The sequence below is a fragment of the Haliotis rubra genome, unplaced genomic scaffold, assembly GCF_003918875.1.
Source record: "Haliotis rubra isolate DU_JTF1 unplaced genomic scaffold, ASM391887v1 Scf146, whole genome shotgun sequence".
Classification (NCBI taxonomy): domain Eukaryota; kingdom Metazoa; phylum Mollusca; class Gastropoda; order Lepetellida; family Haliotidae; genus Haliotis; species Haliotis rubra.
In genome coordinates, this window is record NW_025765403.1 from 183,638 (window position 1) to 211,567 (window position 27,930).

At 41.8% G+C, this 27,930-nt stretch overlaps 1 protein-coding gene across 1 annotated transcript in view; it reads right to left on the reverse strand.

Annotated features, from left to right (window-relative positions):
- Positions 1-759: 759 nt before the first annotated feature.
- LOC124269622 (filamin-A-like) overlaps positions 760-27,930 on the reverse strand; it is a 64,123-nt gene continuing 36,952 nt past the window's right edge. The window contains exons 4-22 of the mRNA XM_046704657.1: positions 27,643-27,856; positions 25,185-25,293; positions 24,522-24,835; positions 16,637-16,822; positions 15,767-15,884; positions 14,292-14,423; positions 13,912-14,085; positions 13,041-13,142; positions 12,192-12,311; positions 11,239-11,412; positions 10,125-10,268; positions 9,464-9,589; positions 9,015-9,161; positions 8,496-8,600; positions 6,486-6,920; positions 5,766-6,053; positions 4,739-4,891; positions 4,461-4,631; positions 760-3,937 (exon numbers count right to left, since the gene is read on the reverse strand). Coding sequence (XP_046560613.1) covers positions 3,696-3,937; positions 4,461-4,631; positions 4,739-4,891; positions 5,766-6,053; positions 6,486-6,920; positions 8,496-8,600; positions 9,015-9,161; positions 9,464-9,589; positions 10,125-10,268; positions 11,239-11,412; positions 12,192-12,311; positions 13,041-13,142; positions 13,912-14,085; positions 14,292-14,423; positions 15,767-15,884; positions 16,637-16,822; positions 24,522-24,835; positions 25,185-25,293; positions 27,643-27,856 — 3,454 coding nt within the window. The 3' untranslated portion in view covers positions 760-3,695. The remainder of the gene's footprint in view (positions 3,938-4,460; positions 4,632-4,738; positions 4,892-5,765; positions 6,054-6,485; positions 6,921-8,495; positions 8,601-9,014; positions 9,162-9,463; positions 9,590-10,124; positions 10,269-11,238; positions 11,413-12,191; positions 12,312-13,040; positions 13,143-13,911; positions 14,086-14,291; positions 14,424-15,766; positions 15,885-16,636; positions 16,823-24,521; positions 24,836-25,184; positions 25,294-27,642; positions 27,857-27,930) is intronic.

Consider the following 27,930-nt stretch of genomic DNA (forward strand, 5'->3'; position numbering starts at 1 on the left):
TGAATCAAGAGGCAGATGTTGTCCCAATGATGTAGGAATAAGTAGGCAGATGTTGTCCCAGTGATGTAAGAATCAGTAGGCAGATCAGTAGGGATGAATCAGTAGGCAGATGTTATACCAGTGATGTAGGGATCAGTAGGCAGGTGTTGTCCAGTGATGTAGGGATCAGTAGGCAGATGTCCAAGTGATGTAGAGATCAGTAGGCAGATGTTATACCAGTGATGTAGGAATAGGTAGGCAGATGTTGTCCCAGTGATGTAAGAATCAGTAGGCAGATGTCCCAGTGATGTAGGGATCAGTAGGGATGAATCAGTAGGCAGATGTTGTACCAGTGATGTAGGGATCAGTAGGCAGATGTTGTCCCAGTGATGTAGGGATCAGTAGGCAGATGTCCCAGTGATGTAGGGATCAGTAGGCAGATGTTATACCAGTGATGTAGGAATAGGTAGGCAGATGTTGTCCCAGTGATGTAAGAATCAGTAGGCAGATGTCCCAGTGATGTAGGGATCAGTAGGGATGAATCAGTAGGCAGATGTTGTACCAGTGATTTAGGGATCAGTAGGCAGGTGTTGTCCCAGTGATGTAGGGATCAGTAGGCAGATGTCCAAGTGATGTAAGGATCAGTAGGCTGATGTCCCAGTAGGCAGATGTCCCAGGTTGTAGGAATCAGTAGGCAGATGTAGTGATGGATCAGTAGACAGATGTTGTACCAGCGATTTAGGCATTGTTGTTCCAAAGCAGAATGAAAATGTCACAAAATTGTAAATAAGTGTTTATTTCAAAATAATTTTGTTATAGCTAAGTATGTTGATGATATGCTATATCTGTGACAGCTAATCTACTACTGACGTTCCAACTGTAATATATTGCACACCTCACCACTCAACTATATAGACCTCAACACCAAGGAAGGGCATCAGAACACTGGGCCTTAGCATCTCCAAGTGGTACATCCAGTGAATATTGGCTGCCTACTGCACAGCATGGAGCTGACGTCCGTAATGGGAATACCTGTTTTGCAATGACATCTTAGCCTTGCCAGAATAAATCATTAACATTTGTGATTCATACATCCTTCTGAAATTTAGAAATGGCAGATGTAATTATTTGACAATGTACCAGAGAGGAAATGAGTATGAATCAATGTTGCTTGTATGTTAAATATCACAGGTAGGACAGGGTTGCTCAATTGGATCATGTAGGGATTCAAACTCCTGGTTTCTGTTGAATGCCTCAACCACTAGGCTAACCTGGCACATGGAGATACTGATGTTGTTCAGGCACAGCTTCCTGACAAGTAATTACTAGAGGACCCAGCTTGGTCATTTCCCATCTCGGGAAAAGAAAAACCGCTTGCCGTGATCTATATATTCTTCAGTATTTAAATCTTTTACATTTTCAGACAAAATATTAGAACAAGTTTGGTGAGGCTGACAACAATATGGATTTGACACCATAATATGAACATGTGACTTCAGTAATATTCAGCTGCTGTAATTGAAAAAAGTATTTTCTCTTTATTTATCAGGATGTCACCTTTGAAGTTTTTAATGTGTCCTACTTAAACCATTTAATGTCTTGCACGTTTATATAATTGAGTATTTCATACAAGTTTCAGCTGATGTATTGAATGCCAAGCACCCAACAGTCCTACACTTGCATACTTCAGTAGATGGTACAGCAGAATAGCACTGGGATATAGAGTGCTCTCCCTTCCCTAGTCTCTAAATGCATGTACTGTTAACATACAATGACTACTGGAACTGCCAAAGTATATGCCATAACTATGTTCAGTATATCAACTAGGAACAGTACATGTCATGTCTATAGTATATCATCTTGAATGGTACAGGGTCATTGTTGACACACCATTATCAAATTCGGAACCAGTAAACTGTGTTTTGTGAGTATTTCTGCCAACCTAATGTTGAAGAAAGTAAGTAAATACATCAGCTCCTAGTATAGCACTGTCTAGACGCCATAACTGCTTCAGGGATGTAACCTCATGTGCAAACAAAATACATTAAGTCATTGGTTGATAGGCAAATTTGAGAAAACCAACCATTTGTAAAAGTTTGGGACGAGTGGACCATGTAACCCATTGTAATCATCAAACCCAGATACAATTAATATTAAGCCAGCACGTAGGCAACAGGGGCGGATAAAGCTTTTTGAGCGGTGTGTGTGTGTGTGTGTGTGTGTGTGTGTGTGTGTTGTTTAACACTCTTGAGAAAGGGGGGTGCACGCTTCATTTACACGAGAGTTTTAATGGTCTTTTAATAAACTTTCAGCACAAAGGAGGGGGGGGGGACCCCTGCATCCCCTCTCTGAATCAGTCTATGGGCTACCCATCCAGTACTCAGTATTTTTAGAGTGGAGATGGTATGGATTGCGCTAAATAAACTTTCGAAATTAAGATGCTCATTTGGTCTGACTGATTCACTGTATTTCTGTTATGAAATGTTGGGTAGGTATAGCTTGGTTGTGTAGGATGGATTACCTCCCTGAAACAGTCATGTGAGTACATGAGAAGCTGCTACAAACATAGATCACAGATTAAGTAACCGTCATACATAAATATCAGCTGCATATTAAAATACCAGCTGCAATAACTGCATATCACAACTAATATTTGACATAATCATAAAAAAATCTTAAAAAACACAACATTGACACAGGGGGTATGTAAAGATAACCGAACTGGTTCCACTTTGTGAAATATACATAAATAGCACCAGGGAGCAGTCTCGATCTGGAAGGCATGTTTGTCTATACTGTGGATCAAATTGAGATTCCAAGTTAAAGGATAGAAAATACCTGTTTCGACTGTAAGTTTTCTCAGTCTAAGTCAAACAAAATAACCTGTCGGTAGATTTTGGCGGAAATCTGAATAACCTTGGAAAGCGAATATTCCGTTTGAGTTGAGTCTGGTTCGGGCATTCTACAATTTGTCTGATGGTTGTTCAAACAGGATTTCATGTTCTCTTTGGGGAAATAAGCCTGCATATTAATCGTACAGCTCTCCTCCTAACAAAAATACATTACCTAGAAAGCCTGCTCGGCCATACCCTTGAGATCATAATATCAGTGGTTTGTACAACAAATGTGCTCTTAAGTAACAGGGATAGCATGGTCATGTGTAAGGAGACCAGTCATCAGAAATAGCACACACTTGTGAGATGATGTCCCAAATAGTTTCATATGGTGGCAGACTCAAGTATTTGTCCTGTGACTCACAGACGTTTGTACCCAATTGTGCAGACACAACTAACTCTTGGGGGAAATGAACTGTGGTCTTAGGCGTGATAAGCAAATGCTTTAACCACTTGCCTACCATACCGGTCAAAAAGATATGAATTCATTTATTCACTATAGCGAATCTCAGGTATAGACATCATTTGTAGAAAGATTAAAGGGTGGGTGGGCCAGTATTTGGCATAAATGAACAACCACTTTAACAACTCTCTCAACCCACACATTTTCGGAGGTGGGCAAGTAGCTGGGTCAATGCCCGTGATACAACTGTAGGAAATGAGTACAGGCTTAACCCACATTCAATGGGCTTCAATCTTCCCATTTCCAAGTATATGCACAAAGATAGTTTTGAACCATATTTGATGTTATAAGCCCACAGCAGGGGTATACGTTCTCCTAGCGACAGATCTCTCATTGGGCATGGTGTGGTTTGGCAGGGCTCAGTATAACACATCCCTCGGGGATGGGGGTTTGGAGAAGTTGCTGGTCACACTTCCATCACGCTGCAGCCTGTACAACTCGTCCTTATTTCTGGCCAGGAGGATTGTGTAGGGGCTCCCTGTGACGTGATGTCCAGACCACTGGACGTAGATGGTGTAGATTCCAGGCTCCACTGGGTTGTAGAATGCCTGGTACAGCTTGTCCTTCTGGCTGGCCTTCCGCATCTTCACGTGGAAAGCACCTGCACAAAGAGGATGGAGTGAATTTGTATGGCGGTTGTTACCTGGGCTACTGATGCTTGGTAATACACCAACTGTATGAGATAGTTGAGACAGATTATTATTGAAACTCAGACAAAATGTTAGGGTTTAATACTGACGTTCAGCATAACAAATCCAAACCAAACAGTGTGTGCCAACCACCTATGTTTTGCAATACTCACATCCTGGGCCATGTTTCCAGTGATGTTTGAGATGTAATGTATGTGTGATTTGGGTTAAATGGTCTTGGAGCTACATTGGCATTGTCAATACAAGACTAGTTCGAGTGTCCCATTGATGTCATGCCTATGTCTGTCACTGCTCACTCTTACATTACAAGACTAGTTCGAGTGTCCCATTGATGTCATGCCTATGCCTGTCACTGCTCACTCTTACATTACAAGACTAGTTCGAGTGTCCCATTGATGTCATGCTATGTCTGTCACTGATCACTCTTACATTACAAGAGTCCCATTGGCCTGGATACTCAATCGTTGTACCCACCTTTCGGCCCCATGATTCGGACTCTCAGTTCGCCGGCCCCGGCTCCTGTCGTGTCCACCCAGAAGTGGGAGCGGAAGTCGTTCATCAGACCCGGACCCTCCAGCCCAGGACCCCACACCTTCACATCCCCCAGCGTGGTGCTCGCTCGGATGTCGATAGCATAGGGACTGCCTGTAGGTGAACACAAACACGATCAACTGATACTATCTACTCATGAACCAAAACAAATGCAGACTTTTTTGGAAGTACGAGTTTCTGACCCAGATGAGTCTACGTACCCATGACATGTTCGTTGTCGTACTTGATCTCCACAATGTGCCTTCCTGTTGTGTTAGGTGTCACCTTTACCCTCCTGGTACCGTCAAAGTTGTCGATCAGCTTGCATGGGACTGGCTCCTTGCGTGGCCCTGTGCACTTGACAGTCAGCTCGCCTGTATGGAATAACACAGGGACTACTGTTCAAAGTACATGCCAATATCAGAAACGTTTAAAAAATGTAGCAAACGAATGATGAAATGATAATCGCCAGTTCACGAAGACATGCATCACTCTGGGCTCAGCTGCCACAATAATTAAATGCTACAACGAGGTGGAGTCTATTCTGTGTTTGGCTACATGGTGCAGTAAGCCAGTACTGGACACTCTTCGCGGCTTTAATGGGTTTTCCTTAGCAACTGTTCATCATTGTCTAGCACCTGGAGCTTGCAGACCATAGGTCTATGGCAATCAAGCTGTTCCTCTCTCTGTATTAAAGAGAATCTGTGCCCCACTGACTAGTGATTATTCCGATTTAGACACGAACGTTGTAACAAGTGTAACATGCGTAAATATTGTCCCTGTAGAAGTACGGTAACTTCAACCAAGGGGACTTTGAATTACGAGCATCAGCTTTTCTAGTTGTGATTTCCTGGATAACTTATATTCCACCATCAGATATAGTAATTAACCTTTATCTCATTTGTAAACATCCATTTGATGCAGCGTTCGAACCCGAAGCCAACTGAAAACCATTCAGACCAACAGCTTTGGTTTTCTGCATTTCCTTATGGCCGACAGCTTTCTCATCCCCAATAACTAAGATTTCCATATTAAAATTTAAGGCCTATGTCACATTCTGATCAGGACCCACAACTTTTTATGGTTCTGGGTCCTTAGGGCCTGCAGCTCTACAGGGTTATGGACAAACACTGGTTTGATGCATAGATTTATACAATAGCTGATACAGTAAGTTAGAGGACCAGACGCAGCTGTACTTTGCCAACTAGGCAGGACCCTGTGTAGTGCGAGTGCAGTAACCAGACGTACCTGGACCAGCTTCCCGAGGGTCAATCCTAAGATCCAGATCCTTCCCCAAGATTCCACCCTTTGCCCAGTCACCAGTCAGGGCTACCCGTTTAGGCTGTGGTGGACTGCGGACATTCACCCTGAAAGGTGATCCTTTGAGCGGATGGTCATTCCACTTGAGTTTCAGAAGGTATGCCCCGGGCTCTCTAGGTGTGTAGTCGCACTTGAACACCCTGGGTCGGACAGACTCAACGTGGACAGGGACACGCTTACCGTTACTGGCCTTGGTTAGGTCTGCATCGGGAATACCTACAAGGTAAAGCTTCGTGTTATTGAACATATAATGCATCTGTATGCAATGTGTGCTGCAAACAAAATATTGTTGCCCCCAAACAACCCGGAATTGTTTTTGTTGTTGTGAACAGCCGAGACCAGGCAATATATGCCAGTGGCCGATGATGTGTGCCACGTGTCATGTCGTCGCGGTACGATGACACGCCCTCATGACTCTGATTCCCAAGGCCAATTCCTCCCTTCAATCTCACAGGGGGCGACTTGTATTTAACAAACCTAGACCTTGGCAGCCAGCGGTAAAGTACTACGAATGTTCCCTGGCCTCCGTGGGACACCAATCAAAGGATTATTCGTAAACCTCTTTACAATTTTTGGGAAAGAAATTATCGGATCTAAACCAAGAATCTAGAAATGACTTGAACATCTTGGTCTGATACTGCCACTCACCATCCCCTGCCTTCGAGCCGTCAATGTAGAATGTAGCTGGTTGATCCACGCTGGCTTCTTTAAGTCCTCGACCACTGAGGACCACCTTGAGCGGCCCCCGATGCTTGGGTGAAGTAGGGACACTCTCCGTGGGTGGGTAGTATTTGATAGCTTCAACAATAGGTGTGGGGACCATCACGGACGAGGGTCGGGACGGTGGGCGGTAGATGGCAGGCTCTGAGCCGTGAATGCTCACTCGATATGGGTCGCCATTCGTGGAGCCTGCGAAAGACGACTTGGGTGATACTGGCTCGGGACGTTTCAGGGGCACCGGCACCAGCCGGACGTTAGGGTAGGGCTCAGGCTCGGGCTCATTCGGTCGGTACGTTGCATAACCCATGTAAGGCGATCTCTGAAGGGGAAAGCCGCCCCACCGAACATGGATGTCATGCTTGCCTGCAACAAAACACAGGCTTGTTAGATGATCTTGAAACAGTAGGGCAATTGACTGGCTGTTATTATATTGGAGCATGAACATAGAGGACCTTCTACCTGTCGTCTTTGTTGTGAAAGTTAACAAAGAAGGTCATGGCTTCTCGAACATCGAGCACCTACATATTGAGTAATAATGATGTATGAAACCAGGGAGACTATATAATGTTGTAGAGTATCCCTGCTGTATGAAACCAGGGAGACTATATAATGTTGTAGAGTATCCCTGCTGTATGAAACCAGGGAGACTATATACTGTTGTAGAGTATCCCTGCTGTATGAAACCAGGGAGACTATATAATGTTGTAGAGTATCCCTGATGTATGAAACCAGGGAGACTATATAATGTTGTAGAGTATCCCTGATGTATGAAACCAGGGAGACTATATAATGTTGTAGAGTATCCCTGCTGTATGAAACCAGGGAGACTATATAATGTTGTAGAGTATCCCTGATGTATGAAACCAGGGAGACTATATAATGTTGTAGAGTATCCCTGATGTATGAAACCAGGGAGACTATATAATGTTGTAGAGTATCCCTGATGTATGAAGCTCAGGGAGACTATATAATGAGTATCCCTGATGTATGAAACCAGGGAGACTATATAATGTTGTAGAGTATCCCTGATGTATGAAACCAGGGAGACTATATAATGTTGTAGAGTATCCCTGATGTATTAAACCAGGGAGACTATATAATGTTGAAGAGTATCCCTGCTGTATGAAACCAGGGAGACTATATAATGTTGTAGAGTATCCCTGATGTATGAAACCAGGGAGACTATATAATGTTGTAGAGTATCCCTGATGTATGAAACCAGGGAGACTATATAATGTTGTAGAGTATCCCTGATGTATGAAACCAGGGAGACTATATAATGTTGTAGAGTATCCCTGATGTATGAAACCAGGGAGACTATATAATGTTGTAGAGTATCCCTGATGTATGAAACCAGGGAGACTATATAATGTTGTAGAGTATCCCTGATGAAACGGAAGCATCTATGGTGAGTATGCAACCTACTTTACTGTATTCCTTTCTGCTTCCTGGAATTATGGAAACCAGTTTTATAGAGGCTTTACAACAAATAGTTTCAATAGATGAAATTATAAGATTGGCGATCGCGTAGAATATGATCAGTGAACTTTATCAGTGTCAGCTTTTGTCAGTTTGAAGAAAACTGGACTGGGATGTCGTTAAAAGACAATAAGGACTCATCAATATGTATGTCAGTGGTCTGTAAATAACGGAGTCTGGACCAGAAAGTCCAGTAAATGACACCATGGTCAGGTGCATCTCCGCAACTGGAATGCAGTGACATGCATCAGTCGGAACACCCGATCCCAGTTGTCACCTCTCACGACAAGCATGGGTTGCTGAAGATTAATTAAACCCGGATCTTTACTGATCGATACAAAGGAAGTTGACACAGAGCGTTTTCTCTTCTTGAAATATGGTTATTATCATGATGTAATGAAGCATCAGTCAAAACAGACTCCACCATAGACAGCACAGTAGTCTGTACAGACTGCCTACCTTGCTCCCTTGGGGTGAAGATGACGGTGTTCCTGCCGTCGTTTCTCTGGTCGACGGCTACAGGGATCTTCCCAGACGGTCCCCGGACCTCAGCAGTCAGTTCCCCTGGGGGTAAGACACTCGGATATAGACTGGATATATGTTCACAGCTGGGTATAGTACAAGCCGTATACACTACTATCCCGTTAGTCCAACACATAATGAAGGTGTGGGAACTTCAGCGTAATCCGGACGATTTAGTATCGAGTTATATCGTCCAGATTAGAGGGTATATTGGTATTGCTATTCATAATAATATGGTATGCTATCAAAAAACTGCTGTCAGCTGTACACAGCTGTCAGTTTTATTTATCCGAATAGTACTATTATATAGTAATTCCCCGAAATCTTATTATTAGAAAACTAAATTCTATGATTGTGTTGAAATATTATATTTTAAATCTACAGGTCAGATTACAAATGAATAAAAATAGTGTCTGCTTTCCCGGCATGTTGTACAAGACGTTATCCTTGAGTTACCTGGTCCAGCCTCGGAGGCATCAAACGGAAGTTGCTTCTCCTTATCGACTACCAGTGGGATGACTCCCTTGTCGTCCACGAGGGGGCGCCATCCCCCGGACACACGCACAAGGAAGGGGTCAACCACCATAGGTTTGAACGGGCTTTCTGTAAAACAGTTTCGGATTTGTCAATTAAGAATGGCTACACAGAACCTTTTTGCCACTGAACGGAACTACTTGGCAACACACGCCCATTTTGTGTTTTTTTGCATGTTACCTTCTCTAAATTCAATATGGAAACTGACAATTTATCGTTTTATGGTATACACTGGTTTCCTATTTAAGTCTCCAAGTTTAAAAACATTGTAGGGAAAGGATTGTCATATATTTGTTAGCATCATGTAACCAACAAAAAACATCAAGTCATATTAAAACACAGATTTAGAAGGAAGGCCCGCACAGACTGACCTTCAATGTCTTTGCCGTCGACCCTGACATTGATCAGATGTTTGCCCTTCTCAGCCGGCGTGTAGTGCACCCTCAGAGTGTTGTCTGGCTGAGGTTCAATCATGCTCTTGATGGGGTAGGTGGGACCTGAAGTGTCATGTCAAAGTTAATCAGAAATGTTAGTTCTGCAGCAATTCTCCTAACATGAACAGGAACTTTGGTAATCCACACTGCAGGACACGCCGAAGTAGTGAGTGAGTGAGATTAGTTTTACGCTGCTTTTAGCAATATTACAGTAAGATCATGGCGGGGGACACCAGAAATGTGCTTCACACATCAAACCCGGGTCTTCTGCGTGACGAGTCAACGCTTTAATCACTGGGCTATCCCACCGCCCCACACGCCGAAGTAAAACTGACCGGAGAACCGGTTAACCTATATAGAGGGACCATCCGGTTGTGTTTACTCTAATATCGTATAGAGATGAATGAAGTAATGTTAGTACGATTTATTCTAATGAATATTTAAAAAAAAATTGTTTTTCTACTTGTTTATATGTTTCATGTTGGCAGGTGAATAACTTGATCATGATTTCTCACTGATTCTAAAAGGATATTTCCGACATTTCATCCTAAAATCACCGACCTATTTCTAGCAAGGCACGGTTCAACCGACTGCCTACCATGAACGTTAACCGACACGTTGCCGGGGAAGCCGCGAGGGTCGACAATGAAGGTGGCGGGTCTGTCCACGATGGCTCGCTCCAGCCCCTCCCCTGTGGCTACTGGCGACTGCAGCTCGTCTATCTCCTGGATGAAGGGGGAACCTGTCAGGGAGATCACACACGTGCAATATACAAATAACTTGTTTGAGTGGCATTTTAGAAGTTGAGACGTACAATATGGAACAAGTTTTTATGGATAACAACTTCTTTATTTCGTGAGTGCGACGTTTCGATACAGATTCTTCTACCGTTGTCAAGCAAGAGTGATACATGAAGTGGAGGAGCTGCATATTTATACTGTGTATAACAATGAAACTACATACATTGTGATTGACAAAGGAAACAACATAATTACCATAATTGGTTAGGCAGTAAGCTTAACATCTCCTTCATTGTACCACTCCTGTATTTATACATCTCTGGCTTCCATTCACTATCCTTTGTATACTCATCGGCTTCATCAGCTTACTGCTTAACCAATTATGGCAATTATGTTGTTTCCTTTGTCAATCACAGTGTATGTAGTTTCATTGTTATACACAGCATAAATATGCAGCTCCTCCACTTTATGTATCACTCTTGCTTGACAACGGTACAAGAATCTGTATCGAAACGTCGCACTCACGAAATAAAGAAGTTGTTATCCATAAAAGCTTGTTCCATAATATACAAATACATTTTGAGTAATTCCCACAAAGCATTTAATTCTTACTTTAGCATCATGCTGATTCATCAGTCCAAGTCGAATGTTAGCAGCGTCATGTGAAAGTATTGCCCTTAATAGTCACAGAAGGTTGTATAGCCCTTTTAATCATCGCAATATTTTCTCGATGTCTTCAATTTAGAAGAGAATATTCGCAGTTTCTCACGTTAAGTCGAGAGACCAGGAGTAATTGTACAGGAATAACAATTAGCAACTCCCAAATCCCTTGGAAAAGTCCCAAGTCACAACATTAATTCCTATGGGACACTTAATCCTTAGTTGTTTGGAACTCGTTGGTTGTCTTATAAAACATAAGCTGTATTAGCAGAATTGAAGATCGACTTGTCAGACTCTTCAAACTCCGAGTACCTTTCACAGGTTGGCCGTCGAAATGCAGCCAGATCTTGTAGACGCCTGGTCCCTTGGGTTTGAAGGTGACCCTGTATATCCCCGGCTTGTCCTTCTTGACCTTGCCAGGGTACCGCAGACCCTTGTGGGTGACCTCAGCCTCCAGCACACCATCCCCGACCTTCGTACAGTCCGCTGGTAGACGCGGGAAGACAACTCATTATCACCACGTATCAAAACATAGCAATCCACACAAGATATTATATTGCAAGCCCTGTGTCTTGTACTGTAGACGACTGACCAGATTTTAAAGGTGGGTCGGATATGTAGCCTGTCTGTCAGACCCTGAACAACATTATTTTTTCGCCCCCTCCCCCAACCCTTTCTGCAATGCAAAAGCCCTACATAAAACAAGTCTAGATTTCTTCCGAATCTCTGAGCTTACTGGTCATCCATTTTAATTTAAATGGAGTTGTTTGGTTCTCTTTATACTACATATTTTGGGAGATAAAACTTTAGTCTAATCAGATATGTTTCATCACTATGTAGCACGTACGTGTAAAAGAATACCCAGCCGTGACTACCCCAGTGAGTGAGTATAGTTTTACGCCGCATTTAGCAATGTTCCAGCAATATCACGGCGGACGTTGGTGTGTGTGACGAGCGAACGCTATGTCCCCTCGACTATCCTATGAAACAGATACCTTTTGGTGAAAAGGGCAAAATATCTTTAAAGATCATATGAATGAACCACTAAAATGAAGAATGAATAGACGGAACTTCTAACATGACCACGAAAAATCAGTGATGACACCAGATGACAAAAGGTAATCATCTCCTGACCTAATGGTACCACACGTAATTTTAAAAATTTCCTAAAAACATTTATTTTAATTTCGCTGCCATGTGTTGGATTGCGAACATCGCTACTATTCCTGTATGACCAGGTGTTATTGGGTCTGCCTGTGGCTTACCGATGAGTTGTGGGGAGCTGGTGATGGTGCCGTCCTGCATGCCGTACACCTGGATGTCGGAGGAGTCGGTGATGTGGCAGATGAAGGGCCCGCCGGTCATGTAGTCGATCTCCCAGTCGCCTGAACAGTCACCCAAATATGAGTCAGTTACAACCAGTACATCCAAACATTGTCATAGACACACTACATTTGGTTTACTGGGAACAGGGTTTGTTACAAGACAGTCTTGCCTAAGACAATTGGTACTTCTGAACAAATCAGTATAGCTTAGGATCAGGAGTAATGTGTTCAGGTTGGTACTGTGTGAGACACGGAGCTGACGACAATCTAAGACTTAGTACAGGACTAATTCTTGGAATATTTCATGCATAAATTGTTGTTATTGTGATTGCTTTTTAACGCCGCATTCAGCAATATTCAAGCTTGTACTCAATCGAGTCTGAACTAGACACTCGAGTCTGAACTAGACAATCCAGTCTGAACTTAACATTCCAGTCTGAACTAGACAATCCAGTGGGTGACATCATGAGCATCGCTCTGGGGATAAAATGATAATAACAGACCAAGTCAGCGAGTCTGCCCACACGACCCCGTCAATTCCTGATGACCATTTTAACCCGGATCGTCACGGGTACATTGATATTATGCTGACGTCGTATGACGTACTGATTAAACGGCGTTAGACATCATCTTTTATTTAGACGTTTCGTGTTATTCCAGAAGCCTTTAGAATAAAGGTCCCACATTGAGATATATTCAAAACGATAAGAAAGATAAGACTTTTGTTATCATGATAACAATGATATCAATCAAAGTAAATGATGTAATGGTGTCAATATGCTATCGTACATGATGCCTTTATCTTGAATAATCCATTCTCCCGCTCTATAGAGGTGATGAACACGGCCTTTCTCTGCCTCTCCTCGGGGTCGGAGCTGTGGAAGTCCGAGTCTGTAAAACACAACACAACCAGCATAACACTGCAACTCAGTATAACATCCAGGATGATGTTTGGTTGCAATCATTACCTTACTGTTTTGCCTAACTTGTCACAATAGGCACTATCCAGATCTAAACACCATGTGTGTAGCAGGTGTTGTTTCTCGTCTCTTTACATGTACCTATATCTTTATGCTCTGTTGTTGAATTCAGTGTTCATAATTCACCGTTATCAATGTTGTTGGCCGTATATTTGACGGATAAGGTTTTTCCGACACACGGGAATCATGTAGCATCTAAACTATGTGTGTATTGTTTGTACCATATGCCCACTGCTACAAGAAAGGTTTTGGTTAAACACTTCCTCTTTACATTTCCTTTACCAGATTTTAATATCAGCCATAACCATGGTTATAGTGTTCATAGAGCTAAGGTGTAAACGGTCTGCAACTTCCATCGCTTCAATAAACTCTTTACTTTCCCTCTTAATACTCATAATTTATAGATCTCATCCTCTGATCTGATAAAACTGTTTGATTGATGCTGTGCACATCTCTCAGGGAAGGGGGTAATACGTAACCCAGTTTCTTTGATCCCATACTTTATTTTACGTGCAGGGCCAAAGGGAGACAATCGTCTATGGCTCTACCATCCATTGCACATACATGTGAAATATCATCAGTTCGAATCAGACATGTAAATGTTCGTGGGTTTCACAAAGGTGTTAAACATCTGTCATTTTTCTCCAATATCGAGATAAGAAGCCAAAATGTGTACCCACCTCTGACTTCTGCCCTGTTGAACTGGACGTTGATTAAGTAGGGGCCGGCATCGTATGGGCTGTAGGTGACCCTGTACATGCCCTTAGAGGGCTGTGTGATGGCCACGGGCACCTTCCTGCCCTGGTGCTTGATGTCCACCTGCACTTCACCGTCACCAGCCCGCGTACAGTCCACTGGTGACACACAATTACCATATATAGTATATACAATTCTCGTGCATTAGGTCATTTCCATTTGACTTCTTTGATTGGCATTCTATAGTCAATTTGTGCAATATTTATTTTACATAATTTCAGTTGATGGCTCGAATAGTGGGGATAGCGGCCACATTCCGCATTTTCGCTGTCTAAAGAATACTAAAGGAAGGGAGATACAGTACCTTTGAACTCCTGCATTTTGGCCACACCGCCTCCTTTGAGCTCACACACCCGGACCTGAGAGGGGTCACACACGTCAATGGGGCAGCCGTCGATGTGGCGGTTGTTGTAGTAGAGATCGACGCGCCATCGACCTGGGGATTAAAACAGTTTAAATGTAGATCCGCATTCACAGGTACGTATGGCAGGATGATAAATCGTTTTATTTTAAAATGAACAACAGATATTTCGTATCATGTTCTAGATTAAAAACGGGGTTCTACTTTCGATTGTATTGAATGAAATATGTTGTCTTCAAGAAACGTTAGAATGAGTTTCATTTGACGTAAATGTGCTCACAAGTTCTCATAAACGGATTGCGCGAAGTTAACGCAGTATAAAATTTGCAGTATATGTCAATAAATGGAATTGATGAACATGAAAATAACCATTTCCCTGCTGCTAGTTACCAGTTGCATATGTTTATGGATTCCGATATATCATGATTCCTCTCAGTGGTCGTATACCGTTTGGTTCCATAAACATGGTCACGCATGATAGCATTATAACATTATAGTTGTCACGCATGATAGCATTATAACATTATAGTTGTCACGCATGATAGCATTATGACATTATAATGGTCACGTATTGTAGCATTATAACATTATAATGGTCACGCATGATAGCATTATAACATTATAATGGTCACGTATTGTAGCATTATAACATTATAATGGTCGCGCATGATAGCATTATAACATTATAATGGTCACGTATTGTAGCTTTATAACATTATAATGGTCACGCATTATAGCATTATAACATTATAATGGTCACGTATTATAGCATTATAACATTATAATGGTCACGCATTATAGCATTATAACATTATAATGGTCACGCATTATAGCTTTATAACATTATAATGGTCACGCATTATAGCTTTATAACATTATAATGGTCACGCATTATAGCATTATAACATTATAATGGTCACGCATTATAGCTTTATAACATTATAATGGTCACGCATTATAGCTTTATAACATTATAATGGTCACGCATTATAGCTTTATAACATTATAATGGTCACGTATTGTAGCATTATAACATTATAATGGTCACGCATTATAGCATTATAACATTATAATGGTCACGCATTATAGCTTTATAACATTATAATGGTCACGTATTGTAGCATTATAACATTATAATGGTCACGCATTGATAGCATTATAACATTAAAATGGTCACGCATTATAGCTTTATAACATTATAATGGTCACGTATTATAGCATTATAACATTATAATGGTCACGCATGATAGCATTATAACATTATAATGGTCACGTATTGTAGCATTATAACATTATAATGGTCACGCATTATAGCTTCATAACATTATAATGGTCGCGCATTATAGCATTATGACATAATGGCCGCGCATTATAGCATTATAACATTATAATGGTCGCGCATTATAGCCGTTACTGACCGATCTCGGATGGCATGAACTGTGCTGTGTAGTGGCCGTCACCGGTCATCTTGATGATACGCCCACTCGGGGCCTCAGCCTCCACACGGATCTTCTCGGAGTCAAACGGAGGTGACATCTGAACACAGAGGAACCATACGTAAAGTTCCGATCAGTGACAGACTGGTTGATTGAGCTTTATTTTATCTAGAGTATTCCGAGCAATCAAGTATAAACAAATGACGTGAGAGGTCATGGAAGACCTACACTCACAAAGAAGGCATGTACTTAGGCCTTTTCATCAATAGGAACATCACAAATGAAAAAAGGAAACCTTTAGATAGTCGTCCGTTACTCACATTTGACTGAACACTGACAATTTAGATTCATACAGAAAATGAATATATTTGGAAACTTTAGGTACATTTAACTGACGTATAGCCAGTATACACCACGCTGTCTAACTATGGAAGAGACCTGTGAAGATCCGGGTTAGAATTGATCTTCATGTCATCGAATCCCAATTGCATGGATCGATGCTCATGCTGTTGATCACTGGTCTGGCCAAGACTCAGTTATTTACAGACCGCCGCCATATAGCTGGAATATTGCAGAGTGTGGCGTAAAACTAAACTCACTCACTCACTTACTATCTATGGATGACAACTCTTACACGTGGTGAATCTGTCACCCTGACTCAGTAATGTTCAACCACAATCCACTATGAGTAGTGATGCATAAACTGATGCTGTGTGAAAACTGACAGACATTAGTTATGTGTCAGATGCACAAGATGCTTCAGCTTTCCTTTCTTCAAATACCCACAACTCGACATCAGCGATCAGCCAATCGTGAAGGACAGACGTAAACATGGATCAGTGGTCGAGTTACCTTAGAGTCAATGATCACCCCAACAGAGTACGTGTCGAACTTGTACGACTCCATCTGCAGGTCGACTCTGGGCGACATGACGTTGTTGGTGGTGGTGCCAGGAGACTTCACGAGATGGAAGGATGGAGCTTGGGAGCTGATGGTTGGGGCGTGGCTGGAATTGATCTCGTCGTCATACACGGCGACCTGGAACACAAACGTCCAATGGGTATCATGTAGGGATACCGCATGTCGAGATACCGCATGTCGACCTCGCATATAGGGACCGTTCTTATGTGCTTGTGATAGAAGATGTTCGACGGGGAACACACAATATCCCATACATTCCTATATCATATATATATATATATATGCTGCAAAATCCTGACTACCTGCAAATGTAAAGTGTTAGCTTCAAGACACATATCCAGTAATTCTCTCATGCGTACATCAGTGTACACACATTCTGATTAGTAACACTATGGACGTGTTGATTGGAAGAAGTACAGAAAACTAGGTTTAAAACGCACCCGCTTAGAACGAACTAACGGGTATATTATAAAAACCCAACTATTTTGTTTATCACAGCCACATATGATTCACCAAGTCATGGAATGATATCGATTCTAACAAATACTGCTATTCCATGTATTCCATGTACAACACAGTTCCAACTTTAATTCAGTTCTACCTGGTATCTTAAACTAAATATGCAAACGTTTTATTCTCTTTTCAATGTACGTGTTTTGCGCTATCTGATGCAGTCTATTAGCGCTCATGGAGGCGACAACAAGGGAACCTTTTACTACAGCCATCGTTTGTGGGGATGCTTCTAGACGTGTAATATTTATGTAGCGAAGGAATATTTCAAAACGATCTACCTACATCTCAGAAAAGATGCAGTCCTTAGTTTATGAATATAGCAAATAGTATTCACACCAGGTGTTCGCGAAAAGGTGAACACATCTCAGCCCATGTGTGGTACCCGTCCCGCCAACACGCAACTCTTGGCCTAAACACATCCGAGATATATTTTGTCGCTGTACTGGGCGTCTTTAGAAAATATCAGAAACGCTGAAAACCCTCTGGAAACCATGTTTAGAATTAGGTGCTGTTATGTTTGTATTTGCACGTGTAATAAAAGCACATGCAAAGGCAAATGTAGTTTTCAGAATAAAAAACGGGAACATGTGCTGCAAATCAAAATAGTGAATGGACAACATGTGTATCACTGATGCGCCTATTCTGTAAACGTTCTCCACATGTCTACCACAGATATTTAACAAATCTGCTGTATATGCCGTAATCGAAGTACATGTATTTTGCCCCAACCTCCGAATACCAGTTTCCCATAGGTACAATTATTTGAATAATGTTGTTTTTGCTTTAAAAGCATTCGCCTGACACTCCGAAGGCCCGGATTCGATTCCCCACATGTCCCCAGTTTATATGGCGCTGCCATATTGCTGCAAGCGGCATAAAACTAAATTCACCCAGTCCAGGTCGTGTTGTACAGCGTTGTATTCTATCTGGTTTAAATATATTCTACAACCCAGCAATGTCATTATAAGGTAGAGTGGGCATGCTTCAGCAAGCAGGTTGTCTGTGTGAGCAGTATCCACGTCACAAGGAATGCAAAGCAGATAAATGGTCTTACTGGGTAAACCAGACAGGCGACATTTCTCGCCCACAGCGCCTATCACTATATCTAAAATCTGAGCACTTTAACTGACAAGTCACACGTGTTAATTTACAAGGTACAATCCACACTATGCCAGAAGTAAATATAGAATTTAGATATTTACACCCATGGTGTTTATTATGATGCAATCATAACAACTCCTCAAAGAATTTAAAGTATGGTGAATATCAAAACATATTTGAATTTCTAGTCAGTACGTTTTTATAAAGTAACAAAACTCATTTGACATTGTTGTACTTAAGGAAATAGGTGTAATGCTTACACACTGACACGTCAGGCAATAACTAGCTTTCATACAATCTTATAAACGTATATATACAACTAGGAGCCTACCTGACAGGGTTTGCAATATGTAAATGCTTTGTGTAAATCACATTAACATCTGAGTTGCATAGCAACCGGTGCACGCCCTTTGTTACACGAAGGATGACACCTATGTCCTGAGGCAGTTACAAATGTCTTTGTTCCCGTTGCTTGGTAACGATCATATGTCCATCCTGGTAAATGACGTTTCGATTTAATACTAATAAAAAGTCACAAAATACATAAAATTCCCTTTCTTGAATATGAAAAGTCAACGCCAGAGAAGAATTAATCACGGCCATTCGCTAAAACAGATTCCATTTTGCACAGAACACAAACAGACCAACATTGTAGAATTTGTCTTGAGCCATCGTTTACCTTGTTGTCTCGAGTGTGTATCGAGTCATCGTTTACCTTATTGTATCGAGTGTGTATCGAGTCATCGTTTACCTTATTGTCTCGAGTGTGTATCGAGTCATCGTTTACCTTATTGTCTCGAGTGTGTATCGAGTCATCGTTTACCTTATTGTCTCGAGTGTGTATCGAGTCATCGTTTACCTTATTGTCTCGAAACGACACTTTGCGTTTGTGTACATGTTCCTGATGCCTGGTCTCCTGTGTATGGAAGTGTTCCATGCGATGTTCCATGTGGTGTTCTGAATGGCGTTCCGAATGGTGTTCCTCAAGCACCTGGGTTTCCATGTCCATCTCCTCCAACTGGCGGTCAGACTGCCACATTTCAGAACGTGTTTCCGTCATTCTAAGGTCCATATGGTTCTCCGATATGTTCTGCTCCATATGTTTCTCAACATGTTTCTCCATGTTCTTCTCTTTGTGATGTTCCTCCATATGCATCTTCTCCGACTGTACATCCCCCAGAGGCATTCTGAGACGCACACCTCCCTTCATGATTTGTGGACTTCGTAAAGTGATGGTCATACTTGCTGTATAATAGTAACACTCCTTTAAAAGTCTCAAATGAAAATTTCACTGACGGTATCCTTGCACATGCTGGAGACCTACGACATACGTTTCCCTGCTGTAGTTGACACTGTTCACACCTTAAGGTTACAAGTTTATGTAGCAAGACGTTGCCGGTGTCCCTGACGTCATGGAAGCTGATGGACATCCCCGTAACGCAGACAGAAAAATGTGGACGTATGGCATTCATCAATGGTGTTATCTGGTTGGTCGTTGTGCCCGCATGCTTTAGTGTTTGTTTCATCACACAGATAGAGATCATCGATTCGACAATACGCCAGGTCAGGTGAGTACGTCTTATAGCTGAAAGCGTACTGAATTTTCTGAATCATTTTAATTTGACTTTTTATGAAGTAATTCCCGTTACGGATTTTGTCTTCAGATAACGCCTGTAGAATTGGAATAGGCAGGGCAACATGAAGTACCTGCCACATGTTGTAAAGTGTATTTACTCATGCTTATGGTGCCATTGAACATATATGTAATAACAGCCTACTGAAGGTCTAGTCGATGTTCATTGGGAACGAGGGGAGGGTGCTTGAGATTAAGAGGGTGGGGCTTAAACGTCGCATGGGGGAACGGTGGAGTCAGTTAAACAGAATACAAAATAATATACACTCCTAAGACCAATGTCGAGACGCTCCCCCTCATTGATCTACAATAAATGATCAGTCCCTTGATTTAATGGAGGGTTAGCTACTAAAATCCATTTGAACGTGTTTAATGATACCAGTCGCCGGTCGTGGCCAGTTTCCATTACCTAGGTGTATTCATGTTACCGTATAGTGTACAGTGCTTCCTGAGTAGCAAGGGATTTAGGAGCACTAATTCGGATGAGTGGATCCAATATGCTTTAGATAACAGTTACAAAATCATAAATCGACTTTGGCGTTGACGTTTCATATTTCCATGGTTTTTAAAAATAAATAAAAATGTTTCTTTGACACGTGATATAGTTTCCGAATGAACATCTATGCACAAAACATTAATATAAAACATCTTGTACGCACAACACCGAACACATGTAAGTGGCACGTTTTTAAACTTGCTCAGCATATTTCGCTCATATCCTAACGAGTCCATAGAAGCAGCATTCCTAATGGACAAGCATACCGGCAAGGTAAGCCCTGCTGAATAAAGACGTTTAGCTGACTGTGGCAGTTACCTCAGCTCTTCTATTCAAGCCAGACCTCCTTGTATACATAAATACATCGGACTCAATGTCACGCAGTATCAATGCGTGTCACGTGACCTAACAAAACACCTCCGCAACACACAAGTGACCCAATTCATTGGCTTCTTGAAGTCAGAACGTGTCTGTTCAAACACCTCTGTAACAATACTGTCGCCCTAGCGTTTCCTATGATCAGTTTTGGAACAAATAGAGTATAAAAAAGTGCGTGTGAATAAACACGTAAATAGTGTTCATACATATGTGGTTAAAGGGACTTTTCCATTAATCCAACTAGCAAATGAAGGTAAATATGTAGAAACATAGCATTTCATGACTTGAGGGAACAGCTGCACCTAACATGCAATATCCGTTTGTTACTTGGCTCATTTGTTGTTTCTAATTCAGGCTGACTATTGAAACAACATGATCTTAAAAACGGTAGGATGCTTTATGGATGACAATTTCTTTATTATGATATGATGAGACGTTTCGGTGTAGATCCTGATACGGTTGTGATTGAAGCATGTACAAGCAAGTACTGCCATACACAATACTGACTGACTGAGTTTGGTTTTACGCCGCTTTTAGCAATATTCCAGCAATATCACGGCGGGGGACACCAGAAATGGGCTTCACACATTGTGCCCATGTGGGGATTCGAACCCGGGTCTTCGGCGTGACGAGCCAACGCTTTACCCACTAGGCTACCCCACCGTCCCACAATACACAATAGACTTATATACATCTAACACGGTTTTACAACAACAACAACAACAACAAATGATATTGAAAATTGATGCAGAATCAACAGGAGGAAGCCAGCTGTTTATGAGTCGGAACAAAATATAAATGGCTGATAAGATTAATTAGCGATGATAGCCTACGTCACCTTATTACTCATCAACTTCGAAACTGCCAATCAAACATAACACATGGTATATATGAAGATATCGTGGAAGCCATCGAATCGCCACAAACCTGCGATCAAAAGGGATCAAGGGAATTATTTACCATCAGCCTACGAAGAGTGAATCAAACGATAGAATATACGTTCCAGTTAGCATTCAAGCATACAGTAGGTTGCCTTCATGAGCTGTGCTATTTGTTCCTCTAGGTATGTGCTGCTTATTATCATTTAACTTTAGCTACTTTTCAATGTATTCATACTTCTCATCACCTTGCTGTAGTCACATTTAGCTTGATAACAATATAAGAATCTACACCGAAACGTCACTCTATGCAATAGACATGAAGCCATATGCTTCGGTTTTTACTCATCAACCTCTAGAATGCCAACTAAGATCAATATGCATGTGATGAAGATGAAATCATGTGACAGTGCATGGGGTCAAACATCAGCCTATCATCAATACACAAGAGGTAAAGATGAAATCATGTGACAGTGCATGGGTCAAACATCAGCCTATCATCAATACACAAGAGGTAAAGATGAAATCATGTGACAGTGCATGGGGTCAAACATCAGCCTATCATTAATACACAAGAGGTAAAGATGAAATCATGTGACAGTGCATGGGGTCAAACATCAGCCTATCATCAATACACAAGAGGTAAAGATGAAATCATGTGACAGTGCATGGGGACAGTATCATTAATGGGTAAAGAAACATCAGTGCCTATCATCAATCATCAACACAAGAGGTAAAGATGAAATCACGTGACAGTGCATGGGGTCAAACATCAGCCTATCATCAATACACAAGAGGTAAAGATGAAATCATGTGACAGTGCATGGGGTCAAACATCAGCCTATCATCAATACACAAGAGGTAAAGATGAAATCATGTGACAGTGCATGGGGTCAAACATCAGCCTATCATCAATACACAAGAGGTAAAGATGAAATCGTGACAGTGATTGGGTCAAACATCAGCCTATCATGCATGGGGTAAAGATGAAACATCAGCCTATCATCAGCCTATCATTAATACACAAGAGGTAAAGATGAAATCACGTGACAGTGCATGGGGTCAAACATCAGCCTATCATCAATACACAAGAGGTAAAGATGAAATCATGTGACAGTGCTATGGGTAAAACATCAGCCTATCATCAATACACAAGAGGTAAAGATGAAATCATGTGACAGTGCATGGGGTCAAACATCAGCCTATCATTAATACACAAGAGGTAAAGATGAAATCACGTGACAGTGCAATTGGGTCAAACATCAGCCTATCATCAATACACAAGAGGTAAAGATGAAATCATGTGACAGTGCTATGGGTCAAACATCAGCCTATCATCAATACACAAGAGGTAAAGATGAAATCACGTGACAGTGCAATGGGGTCAAACATCAGCCTATCATCAATACACATGAGGTAAAGATGAAATCATGTGACAGTGCTATGGGTAAAACATCAGCCTATCATCAATACACAAGAGGTAAAGATGAAATCATGTGACAGTGCATGGGGTCAAACATCAGCCTATCATTAATACACAAGAGGTAAAGATGAAATCATGTGACAGTGCATGGGGTCAAACATCAGCCTATCATCAATACACAAGAGGTAAAGATGAAATCATGTGACAGTGCATGGGGTCAAACATCAGCCTATCATCAATACACAAGAGGTAAAGATGAAATCATGTGACAGTGCATGGGGTCAAACATCAGCCTATCATCAATACACATGAGGTAAAGATGAAATCATGTGACAGTGCATGGGTCAAACATCAGCCTATCATTAATACACAAGAGGTAAAGATGAAATCATGTGACAGTGCTATGGGTAAAACATCAGCCTATCATCAATACACAAGAGGTAAAGATGAAATCATGTGACAGTGCATGGGGTCAAACATCAGCCTATCATTAATACACAAGAGGTAAAGATGAAATCATGTGACAGTGCATGGGGTCAAACATCAGCCTATCATCAATACACAAGAGGTAAAGATGAAATCATGTGACAGTGCATGGGGTCAAACATCAGCCTATCATCAATACACAAGAGGTAAAGATGAAATCATGTGACAGTGCATGGGGTCAAACATCAGCCTATCATCAATACACAAGAGGTAAAGATGAAATCATGTGACAGTCATGCCTATCATCAATACACAAAAGAGGTAAAACATCAGCCTATCATCAATACACATGAGGTAAAGATGAAATCATGTGACAGTGCATGGGGTCAAACATCAGCCTATCATTAATACACAAGAGGTAAAGATGAAATCACGTGACAGTGCATGGGGTCAAACATCAGCCTATCATCAATACACATGAGGTAAAGATGAAATCATGTGACAGTGCATGGGTCAAACATCAGCCTATCATCAATACACAAGAGGTAAAGATGAAATCATGTGACAGTGCATGGGGTCAAACATCAGCCTATCATTAATACACAAGAGGTAAAGATGAAATCATGTGACAGTGCATGGGGTCAAACATCAGCCTATCATCAATACACAAGAGGTAAAGATCAAATCATGTGCTACTGCATATGGTCAAACGTACCCCGTATACCGCTTTACACCCTTTCCAACCCACACTGCATACAATCTAATTCCTTTAAAGTCTTCTCTCTAGACAAATCATCCTGAAAATGCGAAATATATTAAACCCTCAAAGTCGAATAGATCCCGGGTGACAACACTTGCAACAGTATTGATACACCATATATTTCCAGATATTTCCCCTCTGTAATCAGAAAGTATTCTGCAATGTACCTGTTGTACTCCTCTGCTTTATGGAGTTCTATTCTGCTTACCCTGTTTTGATTAATGTCCATCTTTGTTGACACGTTATATTCTGCGTGATCCGTCTTCTCAAAGCTGTAGTTTCTCCTTTCTGAGACATTGTAATTCCTACTTTCCGAAGCTGAGACATTGTAGCTGCTTCTGTCCACCTTGTTGACGTTGTAGTCGGTTCTGGAGAGGTTGTGATCCGTCTTGGTGACGACCTGAGTGAAAGGAAGGAACTGGGCTGTGTACGCCATGATGCCAAGATGTTCCTGATTTTCCTCTCGGATTTCCTCTGCCGTCAGGAGGGGCTCCACTCCTAAATCTCTCCCTCCTTCTATGCCTGAAGAGCAACGTAGACAATGTCACCACTCTCTTAACAACGTCTCACGACCTAAAAGTATCGTACTTCTATTCGATCAATTATATTCAGTGCACGTCTATCATTATGCAAGTCAGGTGAAAGTAGTTGTCGTACATGTTTCCTTTACAAGGCAGATCTAAAAATACAAAGGGCTATTTACGACTTGGCATTCAATAACGGATCACATTAACGTAACGGGACCACCCGACTGAAAGCAACTATACAACGCCATAATCTGTCGTCAAAAGAAACAGATATTGTTCATAGTGCTAGCACTGTCAAGTTGTGTTAGCGTTAGCTATTAAAAGATATGGGCAGAGAAGCTCACCTTGTTGTAGAGTCTGGATAGACGATCCTCTTAATTCCGGCCACCCAGGGACTGGGCCTCCGGACACCTTGACCAGTTCACACAGGGCTCGACCATCGTGCCAGTCGGTCTGAGGAAGAGATTCGACCTCATCAGAGTCAAAATCGTAAGAAAACATTCCAGCGGACATCGTCCACCACACCTTCAATCCATCATTCTTCGTATACTTTCTTCCCTCAGTTTGTACCCCGTATTATCACTGGTGGGAACACCTTTGTGAAGGCAGGCCTGTTATTCAAATGCAATTTCTCATAAAGGATGACTCAAACCCGGCTAGCTGTCACACACAGTGGTGAAGGGAGAATATTACAAGTCGGAGACACCTAGCTATAGAGCTTTAGCCAGAGGCAGATCACGCTTTGTGGGAGACTTCTTGAAGGATTGCTGTTTTGCACTTGTATACAAGAGTGAATATTTGCTTCCGGATCATTTGATATGTTTAATGGAACGGGTCTGAAAAGTTTTGCATGTCATATCGGTCCATTCAGTCGTATCATTTCATCACTGAAAGCCGAGTTGTAGGTAAGACATTTCTGAATATTTTTCTCTGAATAAACTGGTTTCCTATTGATCCATAGATAAATCATTACACGACCTTTCTGTCAGTTCACGATCACCCTCAGTTGACAGCTGAATGTCAAGGTTTAATCATGAATCCTACAACAGGTGAACAGTCCATTGACGCAGATAGTTTACCCATAGTAAGTACATGCTTTTCTTATGTCATGGGAACTTCCAAAAGTTTCAATACAGAAAAGTGATTAAAAAACATATTGAATTACTTAATATCTCTTTTAAGACTGAATGAATCCCTCCAAGTACTTTTATGAGATCGCATTATTTTGGTTATTTTCAGGAGAGAACTGGTATAGTGATATATTTATTGACATACCCGTGTCTGTGTTTTAAGAGTCCATGCACAAATTTCGATAGACGAGCAACTAGCCAGAAAGTATGACCAGGATTCAGGATTCAGTGTTCACACTGTCAACCACTATTCTGACTCAGAATAGCTGAAACACTAATGTTGTACCAAGTCGCTGGGTCACCTTGGCTGTGCAGATTAAAACCCTTGAGCGTACCGGAAATCTTTAATCCTAGGTTCGAATCCCATATTCCGTTTGAGAAGTAGAGATAATTTCATCACTAGATTGGGGCGGTGAGGTAGCCTAGTGGTTAAAGCCGTCACGCCGAAGACTCGGGTTCGATTCCCGAAATGGGTACAACTTGTGAAGCCCATTTCTGGTGTCCCCCGCCCTGATATTGCTGGGATATTGCTAAAAGCAGCGTAAAACCATACTCACGAAATTCGTCTCTAAAGAGTGAATTATTTTGTTGTAAAGGGATTTTACGTTTTATCAGCACATGGCAATATGCTGTTTGGGGAACGTCCAGGTGATGTAGGTCGTGAAGGAATGTTTTCTTCTCACAAACTAAATAGTATATTTAGGTCGAATCTGGGATTCAAACCGCCTTCGTTGGATTGAGTGAGTGAGTTAGTTTTTCCAGCTATATGGCGGCGGTCTGTAAATAATCGAGTCTGGACCAGACAATCCAGTGATCAGCATCATGGGCATCAATCTACGCAAATGGGATACGATGACATGTGTCAACCAAGTCAGCGAGACCACTCGATCCCTTTAGTCGCCTTTTACGCTAAGCATGGGTTACTGAAGATCAAATCTAACCCGGATCTTCACGGGTTACCTTTGTTGGAACATGTACGGCTAAGGAACCCACTTGTTCTTACCGACCATTTAATGGCCTAGTTGAATCTGTCAGTATATGTCACACCGCTGTCCACGGGCCCAAGTCATCTGTCGTCCGTTTATACCTGTTCGTATTCTTTTACAAGCATCCGTATCAGAAAAAATACTGTTGCATTTACATCCACCCGTATCAGTATCCGTACATTTTGGTTGCCTGTGGCTTATAATTATTTTAATCTAATATCTTAGGTCGATATTTGCCGGATACGGATTGACCCCTCGATAGTTCTAATAGCCCGTGTTGTGACTTCACATTATATTGGGATTATATTAGTTCAATTCCAATGTCGCATGTCTGCAACATCGACTAGAGTTGGATAACCGTCGAAGTAACTACAGACAAGTTTACACGTAAAAGGGATGTGTGCCACGTTTACCGTGGTCGAGCTGGACACGTCGTTGGTTCGAATCCCAGATTTACCCTGATTACCTTTCCCTGGTTTGTCAACACCAAACCTGTACACGAGTTTAGTGAGTTTAGTTTTACGCTGCACTCAGCAATATTCCAGCTATAGGGCGGATCTGTACACGAGGGTCTCTGCAAAGTGTCAAACGTCAATGTCCTGCGGAAATTCCCTCCACAAAGTAACCCGTCGTCATTATCTGAGAAGTTTTATTCACATTGACTTTTAACGCAATTCCCGTCTTACCGTAAAGTTGGTGATTGTCCTCGTCCGGATCCTCTTCTGTACACAGTCGATGGTGGCGTCGTACCCGGGGGCGTTGAGTCGGATGAAGTAGGAGAGGTAGGTGATGGCGGATCGGTCGTCCAGCTCGGGGGAACATAGGTCCTCGGGACGCAGCACAAGGGGGATGTCAAAGTGCTGCTTCGCCAACTTCATGGCATTGCGGCAGTTGTTTAATCTGAAGGATGACATCAGTGGGTTACAGTTCCAGGTACTTTTCCAATAACTATTTGAATGAAATTTACTTGTTTT